This window comes from Physella acuta, unplaced genomic scaffold, assembly GCF_028476545.2.
Source record: "Physella acuta isolate Inbredline_101_S28 unplaced genomic scaffold, ASM2847654v3 ptg000466l, whole genome shotgun sequence".
NCBI lineage: Eukaryota > Metazoa > Mollusca > Gastropoda > Physidae > Physella > Physella acuta.
In genome coordinates, this window is record NW_026731985.1 from 1,298,405 (window position 1) to 1,312,105 (window position 13,701).

Consider the following 13,701-nt stretch of genomic DNA (forward strand, 5'->3'; position numbering starts at 1 on the left):
TAATTACATTCGTCTGCTGGTCGTTACGATTCATTAGCAGTAACAATTCTTGGCCCAGTTCTCACTTTTTTGTCTCATTAAGTAGAGCCGACACTGTTGTTGGTACCGACTTGTTGTCGCTTACTTCTGCCGTTGTGCGTGTAGTGCTGGCTGTTTTATTTGTTTGTGTGTTTAATGGACTGGGTGGTCAATTTGTTGGATGATCAGTAGCAAACCCAAAGTATTAGAGTTCTGTAATCTCTAAGACGCATAAGTCCACGTTAAGTAGTTATATGTCAGAAATAGAAAATGTACTGACCACACTATTCTCTCGTATACCTTTGCCACTCAGTCCTTTTTCGGACATGTGCCGTAAATATCAGGTTGATCTACCATCTCTTCTGTTGATGAACGTAACCGTACTCGAATATAGGAATAAAGACGAAACGTTTGGCGGATTGGTCCTCTAGTAAACAAGTTGTACCGTACACCGAGGGTCACGTTGTCGCGAGCACGAGTCGGTCCTGTTGTGGCGCTACCACTGTACATGACCAGACGGCCTTATAGAACGTGACACAGACGTCAACGTGAAGTCACTAGCTCGACAAACACACGACGACTTAAAAATTTTCTAGGCTAACGGAAAATGTTTACCAAAAAAAAAAAATCAAACAGACTCGGTAACTTTAGCGACAATCTCATTACACGAGCAAGGTAATAGAACAGAGCGGAGTTGTGATGAAGTGGAGGTTAATTAACTCTCGCGTTACAAGTCCCATGGGAAATGTTGGATTGGATAGAGGCTATTAATGATTGCGGTCAATGTTTTCTGCTATCACTACAGTAAAAACAATTTGCCATTGTGTACCAGAAGTGTATGCCGAGTCCAGCAAATATGACCGGTCGAGAGAGGCCGATTCCGAATAAACATCCGTGCCCGTGGGGTCGATGGTCAAATCTGGTGTTGTCATGTCTGTTTGTGTGTGGGGGAGATGGGCCGGCACAGGCGGAAGTACGTGACACCGAGGGGGATGACTTGGCTGACAGAGGCTGGCTTCAGGTTAACATAGAGGGAGCATTCAGTGGGGACAATACGGTAATTCACGGCTAGGCATGCACGGGCTCGTGTAAAAATCAACAGTCACATAACAACAGACAACAGCTCGTGTTATAATCACACAACTACATAAAACAGCCCCTGTTATATAGTCACACTACTACAGACAACAGCTCGTGTTATATTCACACAACTACATAAAACAGCCCCTGTTATATAGTCACACAACTACAGACAGATGCTCGTGTTATATAGTCACATAACTATATCCCTGTCTTGTAAACTGCACTTGTGCGTATAACTCAAACACTGGCGTGTACAACTCCTTCAATGTCGTTTTAAAACCTACACCAGCGTTTGTTATAGCGTGTGTAATACCTACACTAGCGTGTGTTTTAGCGTGTGTAACTCCTACACTCGCGTGTGTACTAGCGTGTGTAAATCCTACAGTAGCATATGTATTAGCGTGAGTAATTCATAGACCAGCGTAACTCCTACACTCGCGTGTGTAAATCTTACACCCCACATTTGTTTGTCCAGAATCCACAGTTGGTCTGAATGGATGTGTGAACCTCTGCTTGAATTATTTATTTGGGATCTAACAGTTCCATCTTCGAACCAAGTAATTACTCAGCCATGATACCGTTTAATGTTTGTTGTGTTTGGACATCGTTGGTCTCTGCCTTCTTTCAGTCCGCTTCGTGTGTTGAGCAAAAGGCTTATTATCTCATGATATCATTATTTCTCCATGGATACACACAAAAGCTGATACGAATATGTAGTGAAGGGGTTGAAAAAATTACGTCATGGGCTCTGTGTCTAGTATTAGGACTGTCCTTTTTTGTTTAGTCTGTCGTTCTGGGCTAGTATTAGGGCTGTGTCATTTGTTTAGCCTGACGGCTAGCACTAGGACTGTCCCATTCCTTTGAACGACTTCCAGCAGAGCGTAACACCTTGGAACAGTTTCAACTTCTTCCAAAGAGCCCGTCCTATTGATACATGTCATAATCCTTTATGTGTAGGTCTACAACAAATTCGAAATCGTCAGCGTCAGGAATGTTTCATTATGTCCTGGTATGTTTCATTTCTATGGCTGGGGCAAGGATTGAATCAAGAGAAAAGAAAACAAAACTGCATTGCTTTGGTCTCCGCCTGATACACAGGTGCTTTCGATACAGGCGCTGCGGAAAGGTTGGCAAACAGTTAACTAACCCTTGTAAATATGTTGAAATTTGGCAGCAGTTGCAGTTTCGTTCTGCTAGATAGAAATTGATATTATTTATGAAGAGTTATATAAACTTGATTTGAATACGTTTGGGAAAAACACGTGGCTTCGACGGGGATTGAGGGGAGGGAGGGGGGGGGGGGTCGTTTCAGAGACGGTTAGTATTTTTTTCAATTGCAGTGTATGAAACAAAGATGTAGCTTGTAAAGACAGCAGCATGTTAGTGATGTTGTGTGATTAAGTGAAAAAATGGACATTACATTTAACTTTTACACGTAGTTATCGGCTATGAAAAAAAAAAAACAATGCAAACATCCATTAACCAAGACATCAGTAAAATTTCATGCTCTTTAGCATACAATTTCGTGTGGCTTTTTTTTTCTTGACATTTTCTTCTGTAAGGAATGCAACTTAAAACTTTAATTTCGCCATTTGTATTGATAATTAATATAATACAGCTCAACATTATCCCAGACAAGCCTGTCTGAAATTAATAGAGCATTTCTCTCTTTGTTACAAGTTATTGGGGCGACTCTGTCCCCCTTGTCAAATTCTCGGCAGACATTTTTTTGTTTCGTTAGTGGAAGGAAGTGGGGCAAGATTTTAAAGAAAATTTGAGCGCGTTCTGTCAGCCACAAAGGGAGCAAATTGCCTATTGTAACAGGGCAATCAGACAGGGGCGAGCAGCTGATTGTGACAATCTACCGACTAGACTTGCTGGGGATGGTAATTTAATTGACACTTGTCGCACGGGTAATTTGATTGACTTTTCCTTGGTGCCTTGCTTGAACAGTTTGCCTTCTGTTGGCCGTCACTTCTGGCTCTCATTATTAGGTCTGTGTTAGTCGAGGACAGTTTTCTCCCTTTTCTTTTGTACTTTTACACCATGGGTTTTATCTCAGCTACATTTTTAAAGTTCCCTCACAACATTTTTATGGTGTCCTCTCTTCTACATTATGATTGTTTGATTTTAAAATTCATTTCTACAATTTGCGTATCTGTTTAAACGTGATAGTACATATTCGATTCTATTTTTAAACCTCTTTTCACACATTTAATTCTGGTTCTAAACTTTAAAATAATCCTAACCTTCATCTTAACCACGATATTCACAGAAAAGAACCCACCAACGCGATACTGTATCCAGTTTTTAAAGCTATACTTTGTTACATTAATGTTGTACTCTATAAACTATGTTTCACTAAGTTAAATTTTTGTCAAACTTTTTGTTTCATATCCACTTTATCGGGTTAATCTTCTGTTTATCTATGTGACAATCAATCCATCCACCATAAACAATCCATCCATCCCCCCAATCTGATTATGAGTGACAAGTGCCCAAATATAGTAGGCTAAGCCGTCAATAGCTCCAAGCGCTCAGGTGCGTGCTAATTGCTGGACTAGCCACTCTATTCTCTTCAACTTCCTCCACCATAAGACGACATCTTGCTTCAGATGGTCTTGACAGGTTGAGAGCTACTACTGTACTTTGTTGTACTGTCGTAGTTTGAAGGCATGGCCGGTGGACATCTTTGAATTTTTTTTTAAAGCTATTTGAACTTGCGAAATAGGTGGAGAACGAACTGCTGGTGTGTTGGCTATTGTAGTGGTGGATGTGGGGCGTCATTATTTGCTTGACGTCACTCACTTCGTATGACGTCACAACTACTACTACTTATCGCTTGAAATCAGTTTCGTTTTGCGTGATAGTTACGTATTTCTTGACGTCACAGTTGCACTCGTACGCACACCACAATTAATTACCACCTTCCTTTAATATACTTGATGATAGTGGACCACATGTGTCACCATGGGCATGAAGTGCACCATCAGAGTACCGCTACACAACGTGTGTACCACCATCACAACGAATACCTCACCAAGCCGTTACATAACTGATGCATCACCAGTAAACCGTTGACTTAAACCGCCATCACCAACGCACCACATGACCGGTAATTAGGACTTAGTTAAAACATTGATTGATAGACTGTCACCTGGTCAGCGGTGAGGCCATCCACACATACCCCCCCCCCCTCCCCACAGGTTGTACATCTCGTTAGCCTGGTGTCAAGGAGAGCGTGACCATGTTGCTACACACAAATCCTTGACACGCATCAGGTGCTTCACTTCCAACAGCACATTTTTTTAACAACACAACAGATGTTTTATAGGAGTTATATTTAGAATTCGAGACAGATTTCGTGTAGCAAATTATCACGGCGATTATAGACAATCAGGTTCATGCTTTCTAATGGGTCCAGTTTTTGGCTTGATCTCTGTGAACGAATGCGATGTTACGCATAGATCTATATATTTTTGTAGCCTCAGCTAAACATATTAGTATGCAGTGAGCCACCGGAGTTAAGTCAACATGGGAATGTTAGTGCTCGGCAACTTTAAAGGGAGCTATGTCCCTGTTAATACACGAGGGGATGGCGAGGGATTAGGAAAGTCCGAGCACATTTCATTTTTTATGACGCGGCACACCTGAGGGAGTATTACGGCAAACAATTACGTTACATTACTGGTAAAAGGGAAATAATTATACTCTGTTAATTACTCTGTGTGCATTTTCGGTAAATAATTGAACTTGATCTTATGTCTGGGGATTTTCGGCTATATTGTCTTCTCGTGTCGTATCTAAGCATATAGCTTCGTAAAATTGCATTTTATGAAACTTTTCATGCATTATGATGCAGATGCAATAGGTGTAGTTACCATAGCATCGAGACAATGTATTTAAAAAACCTTTTTATGTAGTAAGATGTAGATGATATAGCTATTAAAAGAGCATTAGTTGTCTGTATTTGTCAACGTTTTTTGATCTGTTTTCAGACATCAACTCAGTGGATGAGTTTCTGGGAGAAAAGGGCAAGGACAACAACTTCAAAATTTTGTTAGTGGAAGGGGACGCCGCTTTCGTTGGTGCCAGGTAAATGTTGTTTTGTAAAAGATTAGACATTTTTAAAAAAAAAATTTTAACTTTAAAGTAAAATAAAAAGTTGGACCGTTAAAGTTTGGACATTTTTTTTTTTAAATTTTGAACTTTAAAATAAAACGTGGACAGTTACAGTTCGGAAATTTTTGTTTTCAATTGAGAAGAACGTGTACCAAACCTGTCGTTTGAAATCTTTCAATTATTACTGACCCTTCATGTGAAAACTAAAATTTAATGTATGTTCTCTTTATTTTTCAGGAATCATCTGTACTACATTTCTTTAAGTAATTTTACTGTAATCTCTGTAAGTAGCACAATATTTTCTACTTGAAAATAACATTTGCTAGCATTTTCGCTAAATTCCTTATTTATGGGCAAAATTAAATTGGATTCGACCTTCATTAATAAATATGTCATTTTAATGTTGTCTCTTTAGTTTCTATAAATATTTACTTCTCATCTTCTAGGACCTAACGTGGGAGTCAGAAAGTGTTGCAGCGAATACGTGCAACATAAGGGGGAAGGTAGGTGTTTTTATATATATATATATATATATATATATATATATATATATATATATATATATATATATATATATAATATATATATATCACACTAGCCAGGAAACCCGTTCAGTGATAGAATAGATGAGAAAAAACCCCAGTTCAAGCTCCACTAGGTTTGATGAAGGCTCAATGACTCGGAGAGTGAAAGGCCGTACAAATGAAAACATTCATTAAAAAAGTACTCCTCGCTGAGGCCCTACCAAACCCTAGAGAAATACGTATTGATTTTTTTTACACTTGCATACACATGCACACACACACAGACAGACACACACACACACAATCTTGGTCTTAGCTTCAATGCCAAGTGAACCTTGTGAGAGACACTTAGACTGGACTTTGTCCACTTGTGGCCAAAGGGACGCTCCTTAATAAATTAGGAGATAATTAGGTTCCCCCTTCTGCCAATTTGTTTGGATTAATCTCATTTAGCCATTCTTTATAGTGACGTATGTCGTGTGCTAGAGTTGACCACTGGCCATTTCTTATTCTGGTGGCAACAATTGGTTGGATCGCCATTCGTCCTCGGGTGTGTGGCATTGATTTACCCCAGGGGTAGGGCACTCGGTCTCTGTGGTCGGGATTTACCCATAGGGTACTAGTGTATCCTGTGGCTGGGGTTTACCCATAAGGTACTAGTGTATAGTGTGGCTGGGGTTTACCTATAGAGTACTAGATCTGCGTCATGTAGCCGGGATTTACCCATAGGGTACTAGTGTATCCTGTGGCTGGGGTTTACCCCTAAGGTACTAGTGTATCGTTTAGCCGGGGTTTACCCATAGGGTACTAGGTCTGTGGTTTTATTTACCCACGTGGTTTATCGTGGTAGTTGTAGAGGACATTGTTTAACAACACCAAACACAACAGCCATATCTTTTAACTCGCGACCATTGGTTTTCAGTCAAGCGTAGACACAAACATACACCTTAAATAAATTGAAGCGTAGACACACACATACAGCTTAAATAAATTGAAGCGTAGACACATACATACACCTTAAATAGATTGAAATAAAAATAAAAGCCAGTAAACCAACGTACAACCTACGTTATCCGATATCGGCGCCACACACTACCAACGAAGAACTACTCAACTTAAAGCCATCCCAACCTAGAAAAACCTATAGGTCTATAGACTCGGACTATATTTTTTTTGACCGAGGGCCGTGTTATCTCCCCTGCTCTGACCTTAGAGCCGTGTTTGGACAGTACCGGACATTCTGACACGCATTGTTATGTTTGACCACCTGTTATCATAGTACGTGCATGGCTGGGCTGTCAGGCATGTTTGCCTGTCTGCTTTTGTTTAATTATGTTGGACAGCTCGGGGTTGGCTGTTTATAGCGGGTAGCTGTTGGACAGCTTGGGGTTGGCTGTCAGACAGCTTGGGGTTGGCTGTTTATAGCGGGTAGCTGTTGGACAGCCCCGGGTTGGCTGTTTTATAGCGGGTAGTTGTAGGACAGCCTGGGTTGGCCGTTGGACATCTCGGGTTGGCTGATGGACAGCTCGGGGTGGCTGTTGAACAGATCGGGGTTTGCTGTTTGAAGTTCAGGGTTGGCTGTTGGATAGCTTGGTGTTGTCTGATGGACAGCCCGGGGTTGGCCGTTGGACAGCCCGGGGTTGGCCGTTGGACGGCTCGGGTTGGCTGTCTACAGCATGTCGCCAGCCACTTGAAGACAAAATGTCTTGATGTCCACTTGAAAGCGCGGCCACACGCCGCCTATCCTGACACCGTACCAACACCACTCAGCATGACGTAACACCCGACGTCCATTCTATTTGACCAGTGACGTCACCGCTCAAGCGGACCATACACGGGGTACTTAAGTGATTAAATGTGGTAAAACCGTTTGACCAGTGCTACGTACCCGCAAGCGTATCCCCAACTGATTAGGCTTAATGGGTCAGACAGCGACATTAGGCGCTAAGTCTACCAGCACGGGATGGGCATTGGGTTTACCTTGGCTGAATAAACAATAGCATTTAAAGGTGGGCCCGTGGAATTATCACAGCTAGGCATGACGACAATAGGAAGCTGCATTCTTAAAAACATATTTATATTCCGACATCTGCTCTTATCAAAAGTATACTTGTTATCTGCGTTGCCGTGAAATATTTTAACGTAGCAATTTGTATGAATATCACACGCTAAAAGATCAAGGACATGCATACGTCCCAGGGTAAAGGGGTAAACGTAATGTTTATTGGTTGTAAAAACAAAGTTAATTCGTCGTGATGTAGGGAAGAGATTACCGGAGGCTATGTCTTCAGGTGGTTCTCATAATGTACACATCGTGTCTCTAGAGGCTCTCTCTTCAGATGGTTCTCAAAATGTACAAATGGTAGGTTCTGTCTTCAGATGGTTCTCATAATGTACACATGGTATCACCAGAGGCTGTCTATTCAGATGGTTCTCACAATGTACAAATGATATCATTTTATTCTATGTCTTCAGATGGTTCTCATAATGTAAATATGCTATCACTTTATTCTATGTCTTCAGATGGTTCTCGTAATGTACAAACGATATCACTATATTCTGTGGCTTCAGATGGTTCTCGTAATGTACAAAGGTTATCACTATATTCTGTGGCTTCAGATGGTTCTCATAATGTACACATGCTATCACTTTATTCTATGTCTTCAGATGGTTCTCGTAATGTACAAAGGTTATCACTATATTCTCTGTCTTGAGATTATCGTTTCTGGTAATGTACAGATGTACCACTAAAGTCCCTGTTCTCAGTCCCGTAAAATACAAACATTTGACGGGCCTCAAAAAGCCCAGTTGTTGGTCAGAGGCTGTTGACACTCCGGGGAGATAACCTTTCGTTGACCTAAATTTTCGCTTATCAGTTTTTTTATTTATTGTTTACACAATTTTAAATCTCCCTTTTTACAACGAGAGCTGTATGAGATTGTGTGCAGCGGGTACTTCACTGGGCTAAAGTGGAGGCAACAAAAAATATTCTGCTAATAACAATTCTTCTTCTTTTAATTCTACTTTTACATTTTATTGTTTAGAAGAAACCAAGCATGACTTTTAAAATAGGATCGTTTTACATGAGTTACGGTCCGTGATTCTTTTGACGAAAGGGGGAGACACGGATATGGTTAGGCCCGAGGGCCGCTTCCCTCCACCGACCATCGTCAACATCTGCGGACACATCTTAGTTTTCCATCTATTTTTCTCGCATGAAACCCCGACCCCCTTACTCTTCATGACTCCCCGGACCAGGCCATGTCAATAGTACACATTTCCTACACCCTGATCGAAAGCTTGGACCCATTTTAATAGCAGGTGTTAACTGGCCACCTTCCCAACCCCACTCCCTCATCACGTGACACCGGTTGAATAGTGTCTTGTCCCGGCGGGGTTGAATAGGTTAGATTTCTGCAAGGGACCTTGTCGCGGCCCGCTGAAACCACGGGTTTAAGTTTCCCTCAAGCATACCTAGCTATACGGGACGTGGCGCACACAAGGGAGGACATGTAACCGTTCTATATTCTAATCATTCCCCAGCGGGAGAGGGGCGGCGTGGCCTCGTTTTTTAAGGGTCCTATGCCTGAGACGGGACAACGTTGTGTTGCCGTATGACTCATTGCTTGCACAGAAAGAGGGGCCGTATACTCCTGACGGCTCTCCTGTCCTGACAAGCTCTGACTTACTACCTGTTACTACTCGTCCTTCACAAAAGCCGGCTATATTATGTCATCATAAAGACATCACACCTTGCATACTGTCTAGAAGGTGTCCGTATATATAAGATTTAGTTGATCTTTACCTCATTATCTAGTCGACTTCCCATCTGTAACACGGAAAACATTAAATTCATATTCTATACCAAGCTCCTGAGATTTAATTGTTGTTAGAAAAAAAATAAACGTCAAATCTTTGTTACAACGGCGATTTAATACAGCTGATATATGTGTATTTAACATATTTCGCACATCTGTGTATATTATAACATCCTTAACACAGATGATATATGTGTTTATTATTACGCCCCGCTGTTCTGAAATTGGGAGATAATCGATTAGAGGATCGTTTTTATAACAGAAAAATGATATTATTAGTTTGTTTTCGTTCAATCATTGCTGTCTAACTAACTACACGGGTTAAAATGTCTTGGGTTTAGGGGTTGGGGCGCCAGTCACAAGGGGTTCTTGGGTTTAAGCGCTGGTTGCCTCGGTAAAAACAGCTTTTTGTGTTCAGGTGTTGGGTTCGGCGTTGGGGAGCTAGTCACTTGAGTTAAAGTGTCTTGGATTCGGGGGTTGGGGCGCCAGTCACGTGAGCTAAAATATCTTAGGTTCAGTGCCTTTGTTGGTTAGTCACCAGAAAAAAAATCTATCGTTTTTAGGTCCCAGTATGACGTCAACCCTTGCTAATCTTTCGTTATCAACAGCATTGAATACGTGCGGTTTGCCGTGTAATTAGCCGCATTGTTTTCTAAGGCATGTTTGTTTAAGTAATGATTTTAAAATATGACCATTGCTTAACTCTTTGTACTATAACTTGACTGACCGTCACATATGGATTTGTTTGCAACACGGCTGACCGTTAGATTCATCACGTGGTCAACTAGTAAATGACCTTAAATGTCTCTAAATTAGCAGTTTAAAACAAGAACAATGTCCATCACTATCTTAAAAAAGATTGTGTATCTGTGGCGTAGTTCAGGCAGTCTGACGTGACAGATGTCACATAATAATTTACCCATGTCCTTTACCGTGTGGGGAAGGGGGGGGGTAAAGCTAGTCGTTGTCATACTTTAGTTCTCTGTAGCTAACCCCTGCTGGTGGGTGGGGGGGGGGGGGTAGTCGTTGTCATACTTTAGTTCTCTGTTCTCTGTAGCTAACCCCTGCTGTCATAAATCATAAACGTCTTCGCGGGTTCCTTCTTTAAAAAAAAAACATTAAGCATCAGTCAACTGTTACTTTGAAACGTGTCGCTGGTTGCCTCAGTAAAACAGTTTTTGGTGTGTTGTTGTTGTATGTTCACATAGTTGACATAGCACATTCCATTTTTATATCTCTCTGCTGTTTCTTGGTCCATCAATTAAATATATCATGTTTTTTTTTCTTACGATCTAACTAAGCATATGCTTTGTTTTCCTCGCTAAGTAGGATAATAATGTAGGCATAATTTCTCTACTTGTGCTCTTTATTATATGTGCCATCTTCTCTACCTACTTGTACCATGTACCTTATTTATACTTGTATCATGTACTCTCCTGGATGTGTCATGTAATCTGTCCTGTACTCTCCCTACTTGTACCCTGTACACTCCCTACTTTTGCCCTGTAGTCTTCCTAATGTGTTATGTAATCTGCCCTGTATTTTTCCTACTTTTGTCATGTACTTTCCCTGTGTGATGTAATCTGCCATGTACTCTCCCTGCTTGTTCCCTTTACTATCCGTGCACCCTGTACTAGCGTACTGCCTAGTCTACAGCAGTACTAACCTTATATTGATCCGCCTCTGATATTGACGCTAGGGGTGTAGAATTTGTGAAGGGCATGTTGACTACAACTTTACCCCGGCGTGTATTGCAATATTTACTTTGTAATCCCTGACTCATTGGGTTCGTTTTAAGACCAGAATTTTCAGAAACATTTAGCGCAGGGTTAATCACATGCCCTGTTTTAATCTAAAGACGCTTTGGATTATTTTAAAAGCAAACTGTCACGAAGATTAGTCACTATAGATTTTGTTATTTTAGTAAATGGATTATCAAACTCAGTAAAGTCTGCATATTTCCTAAGCTAAAAAAAAAACGTTATCCAAAGTGGGCAAGCCGAAGTAGATTTTCTCTATTGGTAATTTGGAGCATGTTTGCCCCGAACAGGTTTCGCGTACCCCAAAAGTCAATAACGTGGCGTTCTGTTTGCTCAGTCAGTGGTCCCCCTCATGCGTCAGCACCAGCCACCACACTCGAAAGGCAAATGAGCTCCTAATCTAGAGCTGAGACTCGCTTTAAGCGTGACACTGGGCCGATCTATTAGATGTGGTTGTCCCCACTCCTAGACGTGGCTTTCTCCCACCCCTCAACTGTTGCTCCCTCACCCCTCAGCTGTTGCTCCCTCCCACCCCTAGACTTATACCCCCCACCTCCCAGATCTGATTTCCCTCCCCAACCTAAGGAAATCACTTGTAGTAGTTTGAGTTGGATCGGTGAACCTTGGCGCCGTGTCAACTTGATGCCAGATTTCTGGAGTATTTTGTCGTCTGCTGAAACCGCGAGACAACGCGAGAATGTTTTTGTTGTAGATGGCACATAAGTGAGGGACCTCCACAGACGGGAACACGGCAGATAGCAGGACAAACATGACATCAATCATGTCTTATTTACCGCGGACCCGCTGGGGAGTTGGTTGAGTGGGGTTCACGTATAGTTAGTTCACGGAAGTTCACATTTAGTCAGTTCATGGAAATTTACATTTAGTCATTTAGTTTAGAGAGGTTCAAATTTAGCTTTTAGTCGTAGAGTTAAAGAAATCAGAAATAAAATTAAATATCAATTGAAATTATAGAAAATTAAAATTAAATACTCTAAACTTGAACGTTTAAATGTTTTCTTAATCTCATTGATTTAGTTGTGGATGCTATTAAAAGCTTACTGCTTAATCTGAACCTGCCGAGATAAACATGTACGTGTGAGGCTACAGTGACCCCACAATACCATGGTCACAATCAGTATCATTACTCACACCAACACACCCATAGCTCCACCAATATATCCCCTGCCTCAATGTCAGCCATTTTAAGAAACCTCCCGCCCCCCCCCCCCCCCCCTTACCCCCCGCCCCCTCTCCACCAAACGTCCATTAAGCCTTGCGTGATTCAGCGTTGTTACTTTGTTGCACCAAGAATATCGTATTGCTAATTACGTTTTATGATACACATTTTTAATTTCGCCTCTCCCCAGACGGACTGTGGGAACCATGTTCGTGTCTTGGTGAGGAAAGAAGAGAATCTCCTGTACATATGCGGTACCAACTCCTACCAGCCCAAGTGCAGATACTACGAAATGAGGGTGAGTGGACTGTTAGTCAGAAACAGCTGACCATTAGTCAGATGTCATTGACCACTTGTAATTGGATAGCCAGTAAAGCCAATCCCATTGAGATATTCTGATATTGTTGATTTTATTCCAGCCATTGTGTTAATTTAAATCCACTATTGTGTTTTATTCACTCCAGCCATTGTGTTGTTTTCATTCCACTCATTGTGTTGTTTTTATGCCAGCCATTGTGTTGTTTTAATTCCACTGACTGTATTGTTTATTTCCCTAGGACAACCAGTTTTTTATGACACAGAAGTTGGATAGAGTGACTGGTGAAGTGAAGGGTGGGGAAGAAGGAGGAACTGGTGTTTGTCCTTTTGATCCCAAACACAACTCAACTGTTTTATATAGTGGTAAGTCAACTGTCTTATATAGTGGTAAGTCAACTGTTTTATATAGTGGTAAGTCAACTGTTTTATATAGTGGTAAGTAAGCTGTTTAGACCCTATAGTGTAAGGTAGTGACCTGTTTGCCTGACCCTATACTGTAAGGTAGTGACCTGTTTGCCTGACCCTATACTGTAAGGTAGTGACCTGTTTGCCTGACCCTATACTGTAAGGTAGTGACCTGTTTGCCTGACCCTATACTGTAAGGTAGTGACCTGTTTGTCTGACCCTATACTGTATGGTAGTGACCTGTTTGCCTGACCCTATACTGTAAGGTAGTGACCTGTTTGTCTGACCCTATACTGTATGGTAGTGACCTGTTTGCCTGACCCTATACTGTAAGGTAGTGACCTGTTTGCTTGAACCTATACTGTATGATGGTGTCCTATTTGCTTGACCCCATATTGTATTGTGGTTACGAGCTGATTGCTTGACCCCACAGTGTATGGTCCTAAGTGTTTTTGTTTGTTCTGTACTTGTTG

The 13,701-nt window shown here is 41.4% G+C and overlaps 1 protein-coding gene across 1 annotated transcript in view; it reads left to right on the top strand.

Annotated features, from left to right (window-relative positions):
• Positions 1-13,701, top strand: part of LOC131943744 (semaphorin-1A) — a 33,557-nt gene that overhangs the window by 4,959 nt on the left and 14,897 nt on the right. Inside the window, exons 3-7 of the mRNA XM_059303992.1 lie at positions 5,100-5,196; positions 5,461-5,506; positions 5,670-5,726; positions 12,696-12,803; positions 13,063-13,186. Of these exons, the coding sequence (XP_059159975.1) occupies positions 5,100-5,196; positions 5,461-5,506; positions 5,670-5,726; positions 12,696-12,803; positions 13,063-13,186 (432 nt within the window). The remainder of the gene's footprint in view (positions 1-5,099; positions 5,197-5,460; positions 5,507-5,669; positions 5,727-12,695; positions 12,804-13,062; positions 13,187-13,701) is intronic.